Source organism: Sardina pilchardus, chromosome 4 (genome assembly GCF_963854185.1).
Source record: "Sardina pilchardus chromosome 4, fSarPil1.1, whole genome shotgun sequence".
In the NCBI taxonomy this organism is placed as follows: domain Eukaryota; kingdom Metazoa; phylum Chordata; class Actinopteri; order Clupeiformes; family Clupeidae; genus Sardina; species Sardina pilchardus.
In genome coordinates, this window is record NC_084997.1 from 17,691,179 (window position 1) to 17,708,436 (window position 17,258).

Here is a 17,258-nt window from a genome sequence, read left to right on the forward strand (position 1 = left end):
GAAATCTGCGCTTTGCGCTACTGTACTTTCCTTTGAGGTTTGATCTTGAAGTTAAACAACTTCGTCTGCAATTCCGTCACCCCTCACCTCCTCTCTGTGGTGACGAGCAAGACGTTTGACGCATGTGTTTTCGGCAGATTACGCGGATGTGGTCTCTCCGTCAGACGTGTATAACAGGATGATGTGGATTTACAATGTGATGAATTATGAGGAGATGACACCGTTTTCACTCACCAGTGGCGTTTGCGCCTGTGCAAGTCACCTGAATGCCTGTGCTCTGAGATGTTTGTGAATAATATAGGAACCACCTCTAGGATCTCCATAGATCCTGGGCCAGACATGGTTATGTGAAAAAAAAAAAAATCTATACATTCAATCTATAAACACCCGATGGTAAAGATGGTGGATTGCATTGTCCACCTTACCAGTGCGAGTAAGGAGAGAGATGTCTGGGCTGTTCCCTGTAGAATTCCTGCTGCTGAACAGAGCTTAGCACTGTGTCCAGTCGTATTAAAGCCATGGGCATGATGTTGAGTTAATGTGTGATTAGGTGGAAACTTCATGGTGCCATGCAGATCTATCATGTTTAATGTTTGATGGGATTGTTCAGCTTAGTTTGCATGTGTTTGTTGGCCTTGTTGTGTGCTTTGTAGCTCTTCCTCCTTCTGGCTGATGTTCTGTTGAGAGGTTGCTCAGTCTCAGGTGTGGCGCTCAGGTGTGCTCTCAGGTGTTTCCATGTAAACACTAAAGAGGAAGTGTTCTGTTTAAATGACTTCCAAGCAGCAGCGGTTCCAGTGAAGGGTTGAGAAAACGCAGATTAACAACTCTTACCTCAGTCATAATTCCCTGCGGCAGATGTTTTTATAAGGCGCTGGTTGATTCCTGCGTCAACAAATTACCAAATGTGCTCACCGCTTTTTCTGCATTGTTTGGTTACCACTGAAACCTGTTCATGGTGTTTGCTGTGGTCTCCAATTAGAGCTTTATCATATACTTTCATACTCAACCCACAATTAAATTAATAGATGTGTCAGGTCTATTGGATAGTTTCAGGTTAAAAAAAAGAAAAGAAAGTTTCACCATTTCACTGACAAAAAGAACATTTCTCAATGAAAATGGGAAGGAATGTGAAAGCCCCACCTTCCCTAGCTATAGTACTATATGCAAGAATATAAGAGTCCGTTTGTTGTTGTAGTTAGCTGTGGAGCTGTCGGTGGGAAACCCAATCCCCATGGCTGCATGGGCCACAAGTAAACAGGGCTGGGTGGCAGGGTCGCCACTCTCCATGTTTTTAACACTGAAGGTGTTTCGGAAGCTTGTGTGGTCAGGGAGTGGATTATAGGCCCCTTGCCCTCTGGTCTGTGCTTGCCCTCTCTATTTCCGTGTGTGTGTGTGTGGAGTGAAGAGTCTGACTTGCATAATGAGGTGAACAGGCACAAAGTCACTAGGAGTGATGTGTGTGTGTGTGTGTGTGTGTGTGTGTGTGTGTGTGTGTGTGTGTGTGTGTGTGTGTGTGTGTGTGTGTGTGTGTGTGTGTGTGTGTGTGTGTGTGTGTGTGTGTGTGTGTGTGTGTGTGTGTGTGTGTGTGTGTGTGTGTGTGTGTGTGTGTGTGTGTGTGCTGGGGAGGCTGAGGCGGGGGAGTGGGCGGTGAGTGACTACTGCAGGGCTCTTGAATAATGCAGTGAATGTGCTGTGTAACACGGTTCAGTGCAAGTCTGCACTCTCTCTCTCTCTCTCTCTCTCTCTCTTTCAGTCTCTCACTCTCTTTAATTTCTCTCCTCCCTGCACCCTCTTCCTCTTCCCCTCGTTCTCTGTCACCATGGCTGTTTTGTCTTAGAGCGCTTGCCCTCATCCGTGTGTTGTGTGAGCCATCGCTCTCATCTCATCTCTCCTCTCTCTCTCTCCCTCTCTCTCGCTCTCTCTCTCCCTCCCTCCCTCCCTCATCTCTCTCTCCCTCCCTCCCTCCCTCATCTCTCTCTCTCTCTCTCTCTCACTCTCTTGCTCTGTCATTTACACACTCGTTTAGCTAGACTTCAGTCGAGTCTAATGATGTTCACCCTCTTTCTTGTATTGCTTCTCTTCTTTCTGTTGTTCCCACATTCCTTCCTGGGTTTGAATCAGCCATTGCAGTGACACACCTCCTCTCTGGCTTTTGTCCTGCTCTGCTCTAAATCATGGCATTAACAAGATGGAAACGTTCTGCTGTTTCTCTATAGACTTGTGACTGGGTGTGGATTCAGAGGCACAATTGTTCTCTGTCTTTTTTCAGTACACACACACACACACACACACACACACACACACACACACACACACACACACACACACACACACACACACACACACACACACACACACACACACACACACCCCTTATGCCAAGCCTCACACTCTTGCACATTGTGCACCACACTTCTTTGCTATGAGCCTGTGTTGTATTGATTTGCCTTTAACCTTTAATGAATGTCTTCCCCTTGCTCTAATCAAGTGTGTGGATGGGAGCTGGAGCTGGTCTCGGATACAGAGGGCCACGGTCCTGACCCTGTGCAAGCTCACCCCCTCTCCCTTGCTCGTTCTCTCTCTTTCTCTCTCTCTCTCTCTCGCTCTCTCCCTTCCCTATTGCATCCTCCCTTGTCTTCTCGTCTTTTGTCTTCTCCCCTTGTTTTCTCTCCTCTCCTTTCTTCGTCTTTCCTCTTCTATTCTCTTCTCTTCTCTCTCCTTTCCTCTGTCTCATCTCCTCTTCTCTTAGAACTCTTCTCTCCTCCTCTCTCCTCCTCTCTCCTCCTCTCCTGCTCTTGCCTGTGTTTAGAGTGGCTGTGCCAGAAGAGATGCTCCGTCTGCTCTCTCCCATAGTTCATCAGTGACCACATAATTAACCTCCCCAGGGCCAAGGCTCTGATACCACTTAAGACTGCTCCTCCTGCTGTGCTCTCGCTGTCTCTCTTTCTCTTTCTCCCTCATGCTCTCTCTCTCTCTCTCTCTCTCTCTCTTTTGCTCTCTGTCTCCACTCTTTCTGTCACTCTCCCGTCGTTAATTTTCTCTTCTCTTTCCCCCTCCCTCTCTCCCACTCCCTCTTTATTTCACACCCCTTCCATCTCTCTCTCTCTCTCTCTCTCTCTCTCTCTCTCTCTCTCTCTCTCTCCTTCCCTCTGTCTCTCATTACCCTTTCTCTCCCCTGCCTCAGAGTGTTTGCCTCATTGCCTCTCCAGGGTTGTTTCCCTGGTTCGAATGTTGGCCTTAAGTAGTCTGGAGCATCAAAGAGGGTTGGGGTGTGTGTGTGTGTGGGTTGGGGGGGGGGAGCGGGGGGGTCATGCCAGGCTGGTGCATTCTGGGAAAAAGGGGTGCTCCACGGTGTATTACGGACCTGTTCAAAGGCTTCCAAGCCGTAGAGACACGGCAAGATGTGCCCCACATATAGATGAGCCGGTTGACCCCATTTGAGAGCGCTGTTTTCACTTAACGGTGCATAATTCGGAGCACCATGCGTCCTAGTCTTCCAGGATTTGGCTCATAACTATAAAAAGCAGATAGGGGGATCCAGGCCCGCCCTCAAATCTGGCCGGCTGCGCACCGCATATGGCCCAGGTCTGCTCCAGAGGCCAGAGTGAGTCTGGCCGGGACGTTTCTTCACATGACTCCCTTTTTCCACACTCGCTTCACCACCACAACCTCCTCCTCCTCCTCCTCCTCCTCCTCCTCCTCGCAGCCCTGCCACTGGAGCGTGATTGTTGATTGCAGCCATGTGATCAGGCGGCACTGAGACAGAGAGCGAGGCAAACATAGACCGAGAGAAGTATAAAGAAAGAGAGAGCGAGGGAGGGAGAGAGAGAGAGAGGGAGAGAGAGGCCCTTTTGTTTGTCACTGGAAAGACTGACATTGCCCCGTAATTTGCTGCGTGCATTTTTTATTTATTTATTTTGTCGGTTAATTTCCTCCAGTGCAGAGGCCGTGGCGTGCCATCTGAAGGTCAGGCCGCACAATCAACAGCTGCACAGCCGAAGCGACTCTCTGACCCCCGCCGGCCCGGCGGCCCCGTACAAAGAGAACGCTCTGAAATTTCAGCCGAGAAAATGCCCGCCCGGCCAAATCTCTTTTTGTGTACGTGTGAGTGTGTGTGAGTGTGTCTTTTTGTATTGTGTTGTCGTTGTGTACCCTGTGTGTGTGTGTGTGTGTGCCACAGGTGCCACATAGGGCTGTTTTGTAGAAAGCACGAGGCGTATGATTAATTCCTCCCCGAGCTCCCGTGGAATCATTTGTTCTGCTTATCGGACGTTTCCTGGCAGGGCACCGGCGACGGAGGGCTCATTTGTTTCCACAAGCCTGATATTAACCTGCACAAACAGAGAGCACCGCTAAATGACGGCCATCTATTGCGGGTGGCAGCCGGCGCCTCCCCACACAAGCGGGTCCCTGGGACACACACACACACACACACACACACACACACACACACGCACGTAGGGCTTTCTCTGAAAAGGGAAGGACACACATCTCTGTTGCCCTCTGTCTCGGGAAAGCACAGACCAGAAGATGCTGTCCATGGGCAGGTGCTGCAGTCACAACTAAGGGTGTATATGTGTGTGTGTGTGTGTGTGTGTGTGTGTGCATGTGCAATTGTGTGTGTGTGCGTGCGTGCGTGTGTGCACGCGTGTTTGTGTGGTATATAGTATGTGCATGGGTGACAACTTGACAAGCTGTAGGTTTAAGGCGAGGTCACCAAGCTTTTCGGGTCAGCCTGCTCAGTGCCTCATGCTTTTCCTTCCCTCCCCATAGGGTTGTGTGTTGTGTTCACATTAACCGATGTGACTCTTAATCTGAGAGACATATGAAATGTATGTTCCTCCCCATAGGGTTGTGTGTTGTGTTCACATTAACCGATGTGACTCTTAATCTGAGAGACATATGAAATGTATGTTCCTCCCCATAGGGTTGTGTGTTGTGTTCACATTAACCGATGTGACTCTTAATCTGAGAGACATATGAAATGTATGTTCCTCCCCATAGGGTTGTGTGTTGTGTTCACATTAACCAATGTGACTCTTAATCTGAGAGACATATGAAATGTATGTTCCTCCCCATAGGGTTGTGTTCACATTAACCGATGTGACTCTTAATCTGAGTGAGGGATATATGACTGTATGTTCCTCCCCATAGGGTTGTGTTCATATTAACCGATGTGACTCTTAATCTGAGTGATAGACGTATGACATGTATGTTGCTTCCTACAGTGGGTACGGGTTGAGAATGCACCTTCTCCCGCGGGACTCCCGAAGAGATCCCGCAGTGCGTCAAGCCGATTTTTTTCGAGGCTAAGGCAATGTACCCAAACAACCACCAGGTGGCAGAAAGTTTCAACTGCATTTAATGATGAAGACCGCATATCCGTCAATAGTCGACTCCTTAATCTCACTGAATCATTAAAATGAAGGTGATGACTGGCGAAATTATTCAAACGACACTTCAATGAACCATTGTTGAAATGAATGAAAATGGTTATAGAAATCGCCTACAGCCAGCGTTATAAGAAATATATAAGTAATAGTTAAAGTCTTCTTCCGTATTAAACAGATAGCCTACGGGACGCTCTTTGTTCCGTAGGCTATTTTAAGGAACTACTCAATGCACACACACTGGGTAAACTGGCGCGCTACAAACATTAAAATGTCAAATCATTTTTATTTCTCTTTGTCGCCATGATATTGGGGGAAACGCGGAGAGGCGAGATGGTCAGTCCTCGTATTTGTTCTTCGCGTTTCGTTATAAGAAATATAGCCTATAAGTAATAGTTAAAGTCTTCTTCTGTATTAAACAGATAGCCTACGGGACGCTCTTTGTTCCGTATTTTAAGGAACTGCTCAATTCACACACACTGGGTAAACTGGCGCGCTACAAACATTAGAATGTCAAATCATATTTATTTCTCTTTGTCGCCATGATATTGGGGGAAACGCGGAGAGGCGAGATGGTCAGTCCTCGTATTTTTTCTTCGCATTTCGTTATAAGAAATATATAAGTAATAGTTAAAGTCTTCTTCTGTATTAAACAGATAGCCTACGGGACGCTCTTTGTTCCGTATTTTAAGGAACTACTCAATGCACACACACTGGGTAAACTGGCGCGCTACAAACATTAAAATGTCAAATCATATGTATTTCTCTTTGTCGCCATGATATTGGGGGAAACGCGGAGAGGCGAGATGGTCAGTCCTCGTATTTTTTCTTCGCGTTTCGTTATAAGAAATATATAAGTAATAGTTAAAGTCTTCTTCTGTATTGAACAGATAGCCTACGGGACGCTCTTTGTTCCGTATTTTAAGGAACTACTCAATGCACACACACTGGGTAAACTGGCGCGCTACAAACATTAAAATGTCAAATCATATTTATTTCTTTGTCGCCATGGTAGGCCTATTGGGGGAAACGCGGAGAGGCGAGATGGTCAGTCCTCGTATTTATTCTTCGCGTTCTGAGCTATGCAAAATTGGTATCTCATATGCATGTAAAACAATAATATAGCCTATATTGCCTAATTATATATAGCCTATAATTGCTCAGAATTTGGGAAACATGCATTTAGTCTACCTTTTTTTTTTCCGTGTCAGCATTCATCCAAAAATGTGGCTGTTTGACTCAACATTGAACATAATTAGCCTAGGATTTTCCTATACAAATTCTGTTTCAGCCGTTCCTCACATGAATGCCTTGAAGCTCTCCCAAGCATGAAATGCAGGCATAGAATATTATTAAGAAACTCTTTATTAACGTCTTCATCAATGGACCAAAAGTCCATTGCTCCGCGATTATAAATTGCAGCGAGATGAAACCTTTATTGCACGACGTGGGGAAGAGCAGACGTGGGGCTTTCCAACGAGCCACTAGGCCTATAAGTTGCGCAAGGACGCACATATTGCATGCTCATACCAATTGTAGGCTATATGCCTTGATGACATTAAATTAAGAAATATTTCCTGATTTGGGAAACTTTTAGTTTATTTTTCTTTCCATAATACCATTCGATCTTGCTGGAAATTATCAGACTTGAGAAACACGCATTGCATCGGCAACTTCGCTGCTCAGTAGACGATTCTGCCACTTTCTGTAGAGGCCAGCAGTTCGAGATAAAAGCTGCAGATCATAGACAGAGAAAGCATATGCTCTGAGAACAGAACACAACTGCATGTCAAGTGTAGCCGAGGGTCTGTCTACGCAGAAACAACAAGTGCATTTCTACATGTTCGTGACAAAATGTGGGGGATAGAATCGCGTTTCAGTGGGAATGCTGCAACTTATGTCTTTTTCTTCTAAAGACAATTATGTACGATATAAATGACAATTTATTTTTTTTACCGACCCGACCAAACATGACCCGCATATCATTAAAAATATTTTTTCTTGACCCATAACCGCGGTCGCCCGCTCGATTTGGATCAGCCCGCGCATCACTGGTAGATACGGATGCCTGCTCTTCAGAGCCATCACCACAAAGGAGCACTAGAGCCTGGTGCAAAACCACCAACTGGGATGGATCGAAGGGCAAGCAAGCACTGCCACACAACGTCAAGACCTTTGTCAACACTAAGCAGAAAGTTTCCTACGATGGGGAGAAGTGGCCGCAAGGACTGCATCGATAAGATCAACGAATGCCTTCGCAAGCCCCGAAACCCTGGCGATACATTTTCTTTCCTTTAATTCAATAAAACATTGTTTATCTGAAGAACTTTTCCGAGGTTGTCTTGTCTACCAAATCCTAAACTTAAATAGAGTAAACATTTTATCTTATGAAAAAACTCTTAGGGGGAACAGTTAGGCAGCCCTTCCTCCATTATCGTAGTAGGACTATAGGCAATTTATTAGAGGGGTCAAAAAAAACTAATAAAGTAGGCTAGACTAAATGTGTCACTTTAGTGATTGGCTCTTTCAAATGCAAATTAGGTGGATGGGCTTTTGAATGGGCCTGCTGCAGGTGAGAGGACAAATCCTACGAATTTATTGTTTTTAGAAAGTGCCATTATCATTGCCATATTCTCTTAAAACATAGGCTATATATTTGAAAACGAGTTGATTAAAGGCTTCTAATGGTGTCTCTATAATATGATAAAAGCAGAGATTGAGATGTGTGTTTGGAACAGTTTTTCAAATCCCCCGGGGGTATTTAGACTCCAGGGTGTTAAGCACTCATTCACAACTGTCCCATCGCTAAATGCTCTCTTGTGTTGCGTGATCACACAAGTATACCTGTCGTAGTGTGCTTTTAATTTGATATGCCTAATTATTATCTCCGCCAAGGATATAGGATGAACAAAGTCTATGGATTTGCTATCCAGTAGCCTAATAATTAGGCTATGTGCCACGTCCGATTTCGCAAGTGGTGTAGTAGGCTACATTTAAAAACAGACAGCCGCCTGTGAGATCCATTTCATGAAGAGCATTATTGTCTTGTGCGATCATTCCCCCTCCCCCACACTCGTCTAACCAGTTCACTACATTATAGCCTATAGCCTATGCGGCACTGAGGACGACACTTGAGCCCGACACTATGTCAATGTAAAAATGTGTTTGAGTGCGCGCTGAACCACGAATTAACATATTAACTTTTCTTTTCAGCAGACATCGCAAACATAAAAAGAATCTCAAAACAGGAAATCTTTCATTTCTTTTAATAAATCGATTCATTTTGTTTCGACGGGTTCCGGAGAGGTTCATCGACTGGGTTTCGAACACCGGTCGCTGGCGTACGATACCTATGCTTCAACCACATGCGCCACAACTGGACGTGAATTTCGAAAGGCTTTATTCGGGATATGTACTTGAACGTCGCCGTAGCCTACTTGAACGTCGCCGGTTAAAATGAATAAGCCTCCGTTTTAAAATAGCTTAGGCCTACACATTTTAAGTAGGCTATTCCTAGCATGTAAATGTTGCCAAAATGTCCATCTTGTCCATCTCTTTCGTCTTCGCCTTGACGTTGACTATTCACGGAAATGCGGTCTTGTAACCGTAGCCTAATGAATTCATGAATTAATCTAAGGTTGCCTTTCGAGTAGCCTATTTCAGGTTGAATTGAAGGCTATTTCCTTCTGATAGGCCTATAGGTTTCTAAAACCATTTTCATTCATTTCAACAATGGTTTATTGAAACGTCGTTTGATTAATTTCGCCAGTCATCACTTTCATTTTAAGGATATAGGATGAACAAAGTCTATGGATTTGCTATCCAGTAGCCTAATAATTAGGCTATGTGCCACGTCCGATTTCGCAAGTGGTGTAGTAGGCTACATTTAAAAACAGACAGCCGCCTGTGAGATCCATTTCATGAAGAGCATTATTGTCTTGTGCGATCATTCCCCCTCCCCCACACTCGTCTAACCAGGTCACTACATTATAGCCTATATGCGGCACTGAGGACGACACGACACTTGAGCCCGACACTATGTCAATGTAAAAATGTGTGTGAGTGCGCGCTGAACCACGAATTAACATATTAACTTTTATTTTCAGCAGACATCGCAAACATAAAAAGAATCTCAAAACAGGAAGTCTTTCATTTCTTTTAATAAATCGATGCATTTTCTTTTGGTGGGTTCCGGAGAGGTTCTTCGACTAGGTTTCGAACCCCGGTCGCTGGCATACGATACCTATGCATCAACCACTTGCGCCACAGCTGGATGTGAACTTCAATAGGCTTTATTCGGGAGATGTACTTGAAACGTCGCCGGTTAAAATGAACAAGCCTCCGTTTTAAAATAGCTTACACATTTCTAAGTATTCCTAGCATGTAAATGTTGCCAAAATGTCCATCTTGTCCATCTCTTTCGTCTTCGCCTTGACGTTGACAATAATAGCCTATTCACGGAAATGCGGTCTTGTAACCGTAATGAATTCATGAATTAATCTAAGGTTGCCTTTCGAGTAGCCTATTTCAGGTTGAATTGAAGGAAATAGTCCTTCTGATAGGCCTATAGGTTTCTAAAACCATTTTCATTCATTTCAACAATGGTTTATTGAAACGTCGTTTGATTAATTTCGCCAATCACTTTCATTTTAATGATTAAATGAGACGGATATGCGGAGCATTTCTCTCCCTCTCCGTTGACCAAAACGTTGCTCTGGCATCTCTGCTGGACTGACTGAGTTATAGGCTACGTCGAGTGAGAGAGCTGTGAGGTAGGCTGTAAACATTCGAAAACTCGGGCGGTCTATGTTGCCCCCTTGCGGTTGCAGTTTTCCCGATGCTTCGGGAGTCCCGATGTGCGGGAATGAAAGGAGCATTCTCAACCCGTACCATCTGTATAGGATTGTGTTGACATTAACCGATGTGACGCTTCATTCTAAGTGAGGGACATATGACATGAATGTTCAGGAGGGCGGGAGGCTGGAGCAAAGCCCTTCAGCGCCTGGATTCTATGCTGTGTGACATTTGCACATAAATGCAGGCGTTGTAGCGTGGCTTCAACCTAGATTGCTTTAGGTCTCGGTGACATGTAGTGTGTGTGTGTGTGTGTGTGTGTGTGTGTGTAAGTTGTGTGAAAGAAACTGAGGGAATGTGCGTGTGCGTGTGTGTGTGTGTGTGTGTGTATGTGTGAAAGGAACCGAGGGAATGTATGTTTGTGTGTGTGTGTTTCTCGATTGCCTTGACCTGCTTAAAGAAACTGGGATCCACTTGGTCTTCATTAAAATTTCTTTGCACAGCAGAGGTCATCTCTTGCAAATGTGCTCACGTTTTTATTGGGTTCACACATTTTCTCCCCCTTTTCAAAACTGTTAACACAAAGACCCCAAACTCTATTGGTTTCCCTGTGCTAAACAAAAGGAAAACGTCTATTCGGTATTCACAAGTGATAGAGATTCCTTGCATAAGTCTGGATCTCTGATACTTATCTTTGCACAATTCTTATATCAGCAATTATTCATTATCCATAAGAGATGCCATTCTGTTATGTGTTTCTATTTGCAAGTATAGAATTAAGGCACATTTAGAGAAACTACCGTATTTCCTATTTGGTGAAGAAAACAGTTCAAAGGTTGTTTACTTGTAGGTCTATTTCAATGGAAAAGGAGAAGTTGTAGTTCAATGAAATCTGTCTTGTATGGGTGCTTTTGGTAGGTCTTACATGTCAATGACAGTTACATCTTGGGACGAATGATTATAATACATTTTTATTCAGTACATTTAGTCTTTTTCTGATAACAGAAACCATTGAAGGCTGAAACTACATTTTGCAAGTTGTTGTCCAGCGTGTTATGATTGATTGAAATCACACAGTGATTTGACTACAGCATGTGTTGTTTGAAGGCAGCATTTGCTTTGCTGCATTTTTAAAAATGTTTTGAGAGAATAAGGATTTGCATTTTACTTTGCAAGTGAAATCTATCATTTTGGCCAGAGTGCTTTTGTTTAGACCTGTTGTTTTGAAAATATGACATCAGAGTTGACACAAGCATTGCAATCGAGAAAAACTGAAATGTTTATGGTGCATAAGGCAGATGATACGTAAGCAATTGAGTGCCCCGACCAAGAGTATAATATGTAGACAAGATATGAGCGATTTTCTTTCCTCTTTCTGTGATAGAAAATACTAGATGTAATTTATGTGAATATCAACAGACTGTTCTTGTATTGAGTCACATTAATCTAGGCTATAACATTACCATTATTTGTGAATGCTAGTAACTAATATCAACTATATCTAGGTTAAGTAATGATAGGGGTTTGCTGCACTGCGGGGTGAATTTTCTGCACTGTTGGTTGATGAACCATTTCAGAATATTAGATCACGTTTGTGAATATTAGATCACATTGAATGTGTTTTCATGATGCCGGAGATTGTCTATTTTTAGGATCTAATAATCCATTATTAACATGGAAGGGATGTCGTTAGAGTAAGGTGTGTGTTCAAAACATAACTTGAACACTGGCGTAGTCGAAAGGCAGCAGTATGTACTGTAGGCCTATGTGGCTATGTTGAGTTGTTGGTTATGCTGATTGAGGCAGGAATGACTGATGCTATCCTGTGCCTCTGCTTGAATCTGCTCAAAATCTGTCAAAAAATGTGACTGTGTGTCACAACACACTTTTGTGATGGAGCTGGAAACCCACTATGTGTGTGTGTGTGAGAGAGAGAGAGAGCGGGAGAGAAAGTGTGTGTGTGTGAGTGTGTGTGGGGGTGCTGTGCTGTGTGTGGCCTGGCAGGGTGCAGCCAGCCTTGGGGCTGTGGAAGTGACTGGGGGAGGTGTGGAGCGGCAGCAGGGCCATGCTGAGGGTTTAGCCCACCCACAATCACAGCCACACGGCATGGGGGGCCATAGCATTAACGCAGGCAGGAAACTGGAAGCCCACAAAGCAGTTGACCCCTTATGTTTTAAGAATGAGGTTCATAAATAAAAGATACCATATGGGCAAGTCATATTAATAGAATACATTGAAGTGGAGGATGTTAACGGGAGGCTTATGCTCACCAGCAACTGTGCAATTAAAAAAATAAAAAAATTAAAAAAATAGGGCATTATAAAACATAAATGTGCAGACTAGCAAATTGAGTACTTTTAAAAAAAGCAGTTGTGATGAGTTCTACAGTAACAATGGCTCTGTTGAGTTGGGAATGTTGTGTTTGTGTGCAGTAATCATTTGGCTCCCAGTCATGAACTAATGAGCTCCTCTTTTGTTTCACAGGGCCCCATTGTGTTGTTCAGTATAAATGGATGATGGTAAATAGTGGAAGCAGTTGAGGTGAGTTTCCTTCCTTGTCAATCCTCCTCTCCTCTCTCCACTTCTGCCTCCTCCCCTTCTTCCCTTTTGACACAAACAAACAAACATGATATTCAGTAGCCTGGGTAAACCAAGACAAACCTAAACAATGTGATATTCAGGAGCCTGGGTAAACCCAAACGAACCTAAACGACAACGTGTTATTCAGTTGCCTGGGTAAACCCAGACGAACCTAAAGGATATGATATTCAGTAGCCTGGGTAAACCCAGACGAACCTAAACGACAATGTGATATTCAGTAGCCTGGGTAAACCCAGACGAACCTAAAAGACAACGTGATATTCAGTTGTTTGGGTAAACCCAGACGAACCTAAACAATAATATGATATTCAGGAGCCTGGGTAAACCCAGACGAACCTAAACGACAACGTGATATTCAGTTGTCTGGGTAAACCCAGACAAACTTGTTGGAACATTTTAATTTGCTCTTCAGATTGGTCTGGAAAAGAGCCCATTGACGTTCGTTTCCGAAGCACCAAAACATGTGGGAACATGTATTTTATAATTGTATTTTGTAATTGAGCTGTATTGAAAACCTTTGCTTATAGAAATATATATTTTCTGCATTTCTGAAACACTGAAGTGTTTCTGAAAAACTGTTCTTGAGGCTTTAATGCCCACATTTGAGTTTAACAAGGTATGAAAAAAATATGTACAACTTCAAATGTACGGTTACACATTTGTGACTTTAGTGTGCGAATGCGAAATCTGCAGTTAAATGTGCTCGTGACTTTTGCACCAATTATACATTCATATTATATGGCAGTATTACGTGATTACCATGTCATAAACTGTTATTCAGAGTGTGTGACCTTGCTATCAAACAAACCAGAAACTGTCGTGGTGTTTCTTACTCAATGTGAAGTCTGTTGTTGATGGAAAGTAGTCATTACACTTGTACAGCATTACAGAGTCTGTTGTTCAGGTTGAACTCTCGCCCTCACCAAAACACTCACCTTTCTCCTTTTTCTCCACGCCCCATCCTTTATAATGTACTCTGTGCTGTCCCAGGACACACACACAAACACACACACACACAGCTTCTTGCTCAGTCCCAAATTAGAAGCCTCTCCTCTCCTGCAGGGCCTTTCTTGGAAGGGTGTGTGTGTTTGTTTGTGTGTGTGTGTGTGTGTGTGTGTTCTGTGTTTGTGGAAGGAGGGGGGGATGCGCATAAGGAGATCAGAGAATGGAAATCGGCAGGCATGCCTTACATTCGAGGCAAGTCGCCGTGAGATCCTTAATCTGCCAGGCTGACGGAGAGCGTGCGACTTTCGCTGCCGAGTCTCGTGCTCGTCGAGAGAAAGCAACACCGCTGCGATGGCAGACGTCTCTCGAGTGGGCTGTCGCAGACGCGATATCGCTCAAAAACTCAGTTTTACATATTCAGGGAAGCCCAAAAGTGAAAGTCTGAAAGCAGATTACACAGTATGAGTGCTGTAGCATTTACAGTGCTTTTGCGGATGCATTGTAAATGTACACAGCGCACTAAATGTACAGGTGAACTCAGCTGAACTCGGCGTTCTCTAAAAAAAACCTTTTTGCAAAGTCCTGTCTGCGCATCCTCTCTACTACATGAAAGTCACCATCACGTTGTGGTCTGTTTTGTATGTCTTAGCGTCACGGGCATGCTGACGATTATGCCACTCCGTCCGGCATCTTTTGTCTTGTGAATCATTAATTGTTCTTTGTAAATAAAATTTGTTTGTTTATGTCTTGGTGTCTCGTGTACGTTGGCGGACGTAGCGGCGCGGTCGCCATCCTTTGTCTAAAGCCTACCTTGCACTGACAGACTTTGACAAGATTTTGGGAAAGATTTTTGAAAGATTGTAGTCTTTTGAGGGAATCTTGAATGAGGGTCATTAGTTAAAAGACTACGATCTTTCAAGAATCTTTCCCAAATCTCATCAAAGTCTCTCAGCGTAAGGTAGGCTTAATGTGTCAAAGTCTTGTGTGTGGAGGCGCGCTTGGGGTTGCACTCTGTGCATGTTCAATAAACTGACTACTAGCAGCATTGCTCGGCTCCTGACCTTTCCATCGCTGACCTTTGACGTGACCTTTTTTGCCCTGACCCCCGCAGGCGTGCGTGCTGAGCCGGACCGGTGGGCCCGTCCCGTGGCCATGAAGTCCAGCCTGAAGCAGTGGCGGCGCCTGGCGCTGGGCCTGATGCTGGCCTGGGTGCTGCTGTTCCTGGCCCTCTTCTCCTACTTCATGGACTCGCGGGTGGAGGAGCCGCGCGCCGCCTCCGCCCTGCTGGCCCACGCCGAGAGCCGCCGCCTGGCCTCCGTCAGCGGGAGCGTCCGCGGGGCCGGGGGTGTCGGCGGCGGCGGTAGCGACGGAGGGCATCAGCACCGCGCCATCATGGGCTCCCCGCGCCTCGACCTCCACCCGCGGGCCACCGCCTCGGCCGCGAGGGTCCCGCTGGCCTCCATCTCCACCACCACTGCCGGCGCTGGCGGCGTCGCCGCGTCCAGGGAGCAGAGGGCCGGCGCCAGCCCGGAGCCGGGCCAGCAGCAGCCGCCGCCGCCTCCGCCCTCCAGCCGCGAGCAGCCGCCGCTGAGCCGCGAGACGGCGTACTACTCGCCGGACCCCCAGAGCCTGGCGGCGTGGTCGGCGTTCGGCACGCAGGACGTGGGCTCGCACTCGCGCTCGGCGCCGCGCAGCCGCGAGAACCGCCTCCCCGAGGGGGACGAGGACGAGGAGGAGTGGCGGCGCCAGCAGCAGCAGCAGCAGGAGGAGGAAGAGGAGGAGGCCGGCGGAGAGGAGGTCGAGGAGGAGGAAGAGGAGGAGGTGGTGGTGGGCGGACGGAGGTCGAGGAGGACGACCACGGCGGCGGCCAGCCCTGCCCGCGCGCACGCTGGCCGCTGGGAGGCGTCGGACGAGCTGGAGGAGTACTACTTCTCCAAGTCCAAGTCGGTGGTGCAGCGGCTGTGGCAGGGCCGCGTGTCGGCGGGCATGCTGAGCCCGCGGCTGCAGAAGGCCATGAAGGACTACCTGAGCGCCAACAAGCACCGCGTGGCCTACGGCGGCGCGCGCCAGGCGCAACGCAGCGCCCACCAGCTCATGTGCCAGCTCAAGCGTCGCGTGCGCGTGCGGACGCTGGACGGCACCGAGGCGCCCTTCGCCGGCCTGGGCTGGCGCTCGCTGGTGCCGGGGCGGCCGCTGGAGCGCCTCTACGGCTCGGGCTTCGGATCCTGCGCCGTGGTCACGTCCGCCGGGGCCATCCTGCACTCGGGCCTGGGCAAGGAGATCGGTGAGTTACTGTACCGCGCCAGAGCGACCTGTGTGTGTGTGTGTGTGTGTGTGTGTGTGTGTTTGATCGATCAAGTGTGTGTGTGTGTGTGTGTGTGTGTGTGTGTGCGTGTACTTGCATGTACGTGTGTGTGTGTGTGTGTTTGTTCGTTCAAGTGTATCTATGTGCATGTGTCGTGTGTGTGTGTGTGTGTGTTAGCGTGCATTCTTGTGTGTGTGTGTGTGTTCGTTCCAAGTGTATACTGTGTGTGTGTTCATGTGTATGTGTGTTAGCGTGCAGGCTTGTGTGTGTGTGTGTGTGTGTGTTTGTGTGTGTGTGTTAGCGTGCATGCTTGCATGCATTTGTGTGTAAATATGTGACCTGACCTGACATGACATGACACGAAGTGGCGTGTCTTCCTTGCTGAATGGGGCTGTCTGTTTGTCATCTTGGCTCCTTCTGTGTAAGAGAGCTCGCTTAATGTCAGCCTAATCAGAGATGATCCTGCTCCAAATGCATGTCAACAAAAGAGAAATGAGGAATTTTCCCACTGATTGCCTTCCACATTCACTACGAGCACTGATGCTTTTTGAAAAGGTATCAGGGAATGGGGGGGGGGGGGGGGGGGGGGAGAGAGGGGGACGATGGCAAAATGCAGATATTCAAAATGTTGCCTCGTTTGACAATAGCAACAAAGGTAGATGTGTGTTTCCACGATGTACACACACAAGCGCATTTACTATGCAAATATGAAGCGTGTTTTGCACGGTTGTCGGAACGCCACAAAAGCGCGTGTGACAAAGGTATTGTTGTCGTGAAGTGTGACAAGGCAGCATTGTGCCCCAACCCTGGCTGTTGTTTTGCGGTGTGTGTGTGTGTGTGTGTGTGTGTGTGTGCCCTGGCTGTTGTTTTGCGGTGTGTGTGCCGTGGCGGCGGGCGTTGGAAGTCGTCTGTTGCCGTTCCGCCTCATGAGCTCGATCGCTCGCGCAGGCAAGAGCACAGAATCTCTCTGGGCAATCTGGCAGCCGCCGCCAGCCGAGCTACTCCAACAATGCCGCCGCTATTTTGTCGTTGCCATGGGGACCACTCGTTGCCCGGTGTCGCTGAATAGGTCGGGTTGCGTGCTGTAGGGTCTTGTGATCTCCATGGGCTTTTTTTTCTGTTTTTTTTAAAAGCATATGCCAGAGGTGATGACTCAAAAAAAACGAGAACAAAACAAATCACAATGCAAACGATGGCAAAGGTGGATTGCCGTTACAGAGGGG

The 17,258-nt window shown here is 46.6% G+C and overlaps 1 protein-coding gene across 2 annotated transcripts in view; it reads left to right on the forward strand.

Moving 5' to 3' along the window:
• Positions 1-17,258, forward strand: part of st6gal2a (ST6 beta-galactosamide alpha-2,6-sialyltranferase 2a) — a 57,596-nt gene that overhangs the window by 16,268 nt on the left and 24,070 nt on the right. For both annotated transcript variants that reach the window (XM_062534397.1, XM_062534398.1), the window contains exons 2-3: positions 12,669-12,725; positions 14,842-16,014. In XM_062534397.1, coding sequence (XP_062390381.1) covers positions 14,883-16,014 — 1,132 coding nt within the window. In that variant the 5' untranslated portion in view covers positions 12,669-12,725; positions 14,842-14,882. The remainder of the gene's footprint in view (positions 1-12,668; positions 12,726-14,841; positions 16,015-17,258) is intronic.